This window comes from Cicer arietinum, chromosome 6 (assembly GCF_000331145.2).
Source record: "Cicer arietinum cultivar CDC Frontier isolate Library 1 chromosome 6, Cicar.CDCFrontier_v2.0, whole genome shotgun sequence".
Taxonomy (NCBI): Eukaryota; Viridiplantae; Streptophyta; class Magnoliopsida; order Fabales; family Fabaceae; genus Cicer; species Cicer arietinum.
Window position 1 is genome coordinate 3,056,939 of NC_021165.2, and position 3,154 is coordinate 3,060,092.

The 3,154-nt window shown below is 32.0% G+C and overlaps 1 protein-coding gene across 1 annotated transcript; it reads left to right on the forward strand.

Annotated features, from left to right (window-relative positions):
• The first annotated feature begins 868 nt into the window (after positions 1 to 868).
• Positions 869 to 2,541, forward strand: LOC101506376 (zinc finger protein CONSTANS-LIKE 16). Its single transcript, XM_004512803.4, has 2 exons — positions 869 to 1,970; positions 2,055 to 2,541. Exons 1-2 carry the CDS (start codon positions 1,011 to 1,013, stop codon positions 2,310 to 2,312), a joined length of 1,218 nt encoding a protein of 405 aa, XP_004512860.1. The 5' UTR covers positions 869 to 1,010; the 3' UTR covers positions 2,313 to 2,541.
• Positions 2,542 to 3,154: the final 613 nt, after the last annotated feature.

The following is a 3,154-nucleotide window of genomic DNA, read 5'->3' on the forward strand; positions in this document are numbered from 1 at the left end:
TCCATCTTAATTTTCACCTTTTCTTTTCTCCACAAATCAAATGTTTACTTAGCACACGATAAAAATCAATAACAAGACAATAATAAAATTAGTGGTTTTGAATTTAATGTTTAAAACAATGTTTCAAAAACTTAGACTCAAGATCGAACCAGTAAAACTTTTAGGTCATAGTTTAATGAGCACAATAATAACTAAATTGGATGACAAATAAATTAATATTAAAAAATTGAAACATGTAAAAAAACTCAACTAGATTACAATGTAATCAAGATCAAACCAAGTAGGGAATTGATGAATCCCAATTCAACTGGTTGTAGGGGCCAGTTCAATCGGATTTTTAAAATATCTGCTCACAAAGTTGAATCAATAATCCAAGAAAAAAAAGTAGAAACTAAAGTCAAAATCCAAAAATTTCCAATTTTACACTAAATATCAAATAGTAACTTAACTCGAAAAATAGTAACTTAATAGCAAAATCTAAAACAATGTACAAACAATAGTTAACCAGAATCATTATACATTATTGAAACATGTAATGGTTAATGATTAATTTACAATGACAAAAAAGAAGAGAGGACAACAATAGATATAGAATATGGGTAGAATTCCACAGCCGGTAAGGTGAAAGCAACATAAAAGTGGGGACCATAAATTGAATTATAGAGGTAAACACAACAAAACTGTCTTATTCATTTTTTTAATGCACAAAACCATGATGGGGTCCATAACATATCCTATAATTATAAACTTAACCAATTAGAATTCATAGAATAAGATTAACTTCAACTCTCTAACCAATCAACACTAAGATCAGAATAAATGGTGGGTCCCATTAACTTCCATTAAATATTCCTGTTCCAAATATCACACTGTCTAGTCTCAACACACATACACAAAGCATTAATTTTGAATCATTTTTTTTGAGTAACTAAATAAAGAAACACACCCCAAAATTCTATTGTTATTAATATTTATAATTTGATTTCATTTTGACAAAAAAAAAAAAAAACATGAAAGGTGATGCAGATTCAGGTGCCTTGGGAGCCAAGACAGCAAGAGCTTGTGATAGCTGTTTAAGAAGAAGAGCTCGTTGGTTTTGTGGAGCTGATGATGCTTTTCTTTGTCATGGTTGTGACACTTTGGTTCATTCTGCAAATCAATTAGCAAGTAGACATGAAAGGGTTCGTCTTCAAACTGCTTCTGCTAAAGTTACAACAGCACAAGCATGGCATAGTGGATTCACAAGAAAAGCAAGAACGCCACGTCATCACAACAAGAACCTTTTACTTCAACAAAAACAACAACGTCTTAAGGAAAAAGTGCTTTTCAATACTAGTGTTTTTCTTCCTCTTGTGCCTGAGATTGGAGGTGAAGAAGAACATGAGCCTGCACTTGTAGTTGATGATCATGAGGCAGAGGAGGAGGAAGAGGAGCAGTTGATGTGTCGTGTGCCGGTTTTCGATGTCGACCCTTTTGATTTAGAGACATGTAATCTGAAAAATGATGCAGCTGATTTTGAAGAAATGTGTGATTTGGATAGTTTTGTTGAGTTTGATGTTGATCTTGCTGAGTTTGCAGCTAATGTTGAAAGTTTACTTGGTGTTCATGAGAATTCAACAACACAAGTGTTTGATTATAAACAAGAGAATAATGAAATGGATGCATCAAAAAATGAAATGTTGAAAGTTAAGGATGAAGAACTTGATGATTTGGAATCAGTTTTTGATATGACAAGTGATGAAGTTTTTCAATGGAATATTGATTGTAATAATGAAACAGTTGCACAAGAAGAGAAGGAGTGTGTAGTTGGAAGTTTTGATGCTAAAGAAGAAACAAAGAGAGAGAGATTTTTGAGATTAAACTATGAAGATGTTATTAGTGCTTGGAACATTCAAGGCTCTCCTTCTCCATGGACTACTGGAAACCCTCCTAAGTTCATCTCTCATGATGATTGCTGGCAAAACTTCTTGGTACGTACTTCAATCTTTTCCAACAAAAATATGAAAACAACTTATAATAGTATTAGTTTGACATGTTAGTGGTAATAATTTCAGGGTCCAAGTGGTGTGGATGAAGAAGTAAGAAGCTTAAGGGGACAATTAATAGGAAATATTAATGGAGATGGTGGAAGAGAAGCAAGAGTATCAAGGTACAGAGAGAAAAGAAGAACTCGTTTATTTGCAAAGAAGATAAGATATGAAGTAAGGAAATTGAATGCAGAAAAGAGACCAAGAATGAAAGGTCGTTTTGTTAAGAGAACAACATGTTTTGCTGGAACTACTACCACTTCTTTTCCAACTTACCAACACTGACATCATCATCAAATTACTTAATTAATTTCCAATGTTTGCTTTTTTTGCAAACTTGGATTAATTAATATGATTAATACTACTTGCTGCATGTGGCTTTGTATAGCTTTGTATTATAATAATGTTACTATTACTTTCTCAGCTTTTATTAGAATTAATGTTGCTTGAGATGTTTCAAAATCTATCTCTAGCTTCAGATTTAATTTCTACTAATGGTATAACCCTTCAATTATTTCCCAGATGCTTCAACACTTGGATAATTAATTTTTGCAAGTCTTTTTATTATTGTTTTTTCATTAGAAATTCAATTAATTAATCAAACGTTGATACCATAGTTGGTTATTCGATCAGTGCAGTTAATTTATTACAAACATATGGAAGCATGCATATTGTTGTTATTAGGAGAGGAAGCTACCCTCATAAGAAATCAAGACTGTACCGTTAGAGTTCTTAATAGGAAATTGCTTTTTTGTTTTTACCCGAATTCCCAAAAACATTTCAATCAAACTGTGCTGATTCTTTGCTTATATATTCAGCCTCCAACTTGATTTTTAGTTTTTTGTTCTGAAATTTTCAGAAATTAAAATCACTTTCAGTTATGAGTTTTTGGTGATTGTGGTCGGAGGTGAGCGGTCAATAATCAAAGATGTTAGTCCGCGGTGGGTGGGTGGGTGGTAACGATGAAGGTGATATGGTGGTGATCAATGATTATTAGAGTGTACTATTTTAAAATTTTCAATATCGAACTGATATATAATACATAGTTACATACCAAATTCACTTATTTATTATATAAAAATTGAATCCACAACATTTTTATCATTTCATTTCATAACTTTCTCACA

Bases quoted from the DNA above. Each gene is read 5' to 3' on its own strand.
- LOC101506376 (XM_004512803.4), top strand. From the start codon at position 1,011: ATGAAAGGTGATGCAGATTCAGGTGCCTTGGGAGCCAAGACAGCAAGA. The intron at 1,971-2,054 runs GTACGTACTTCA...TAATAATTTCAG, and splicing joins ATTGCTGGCAAAACTTCTTG to GGTCCAAGTGGTGTGGATGA.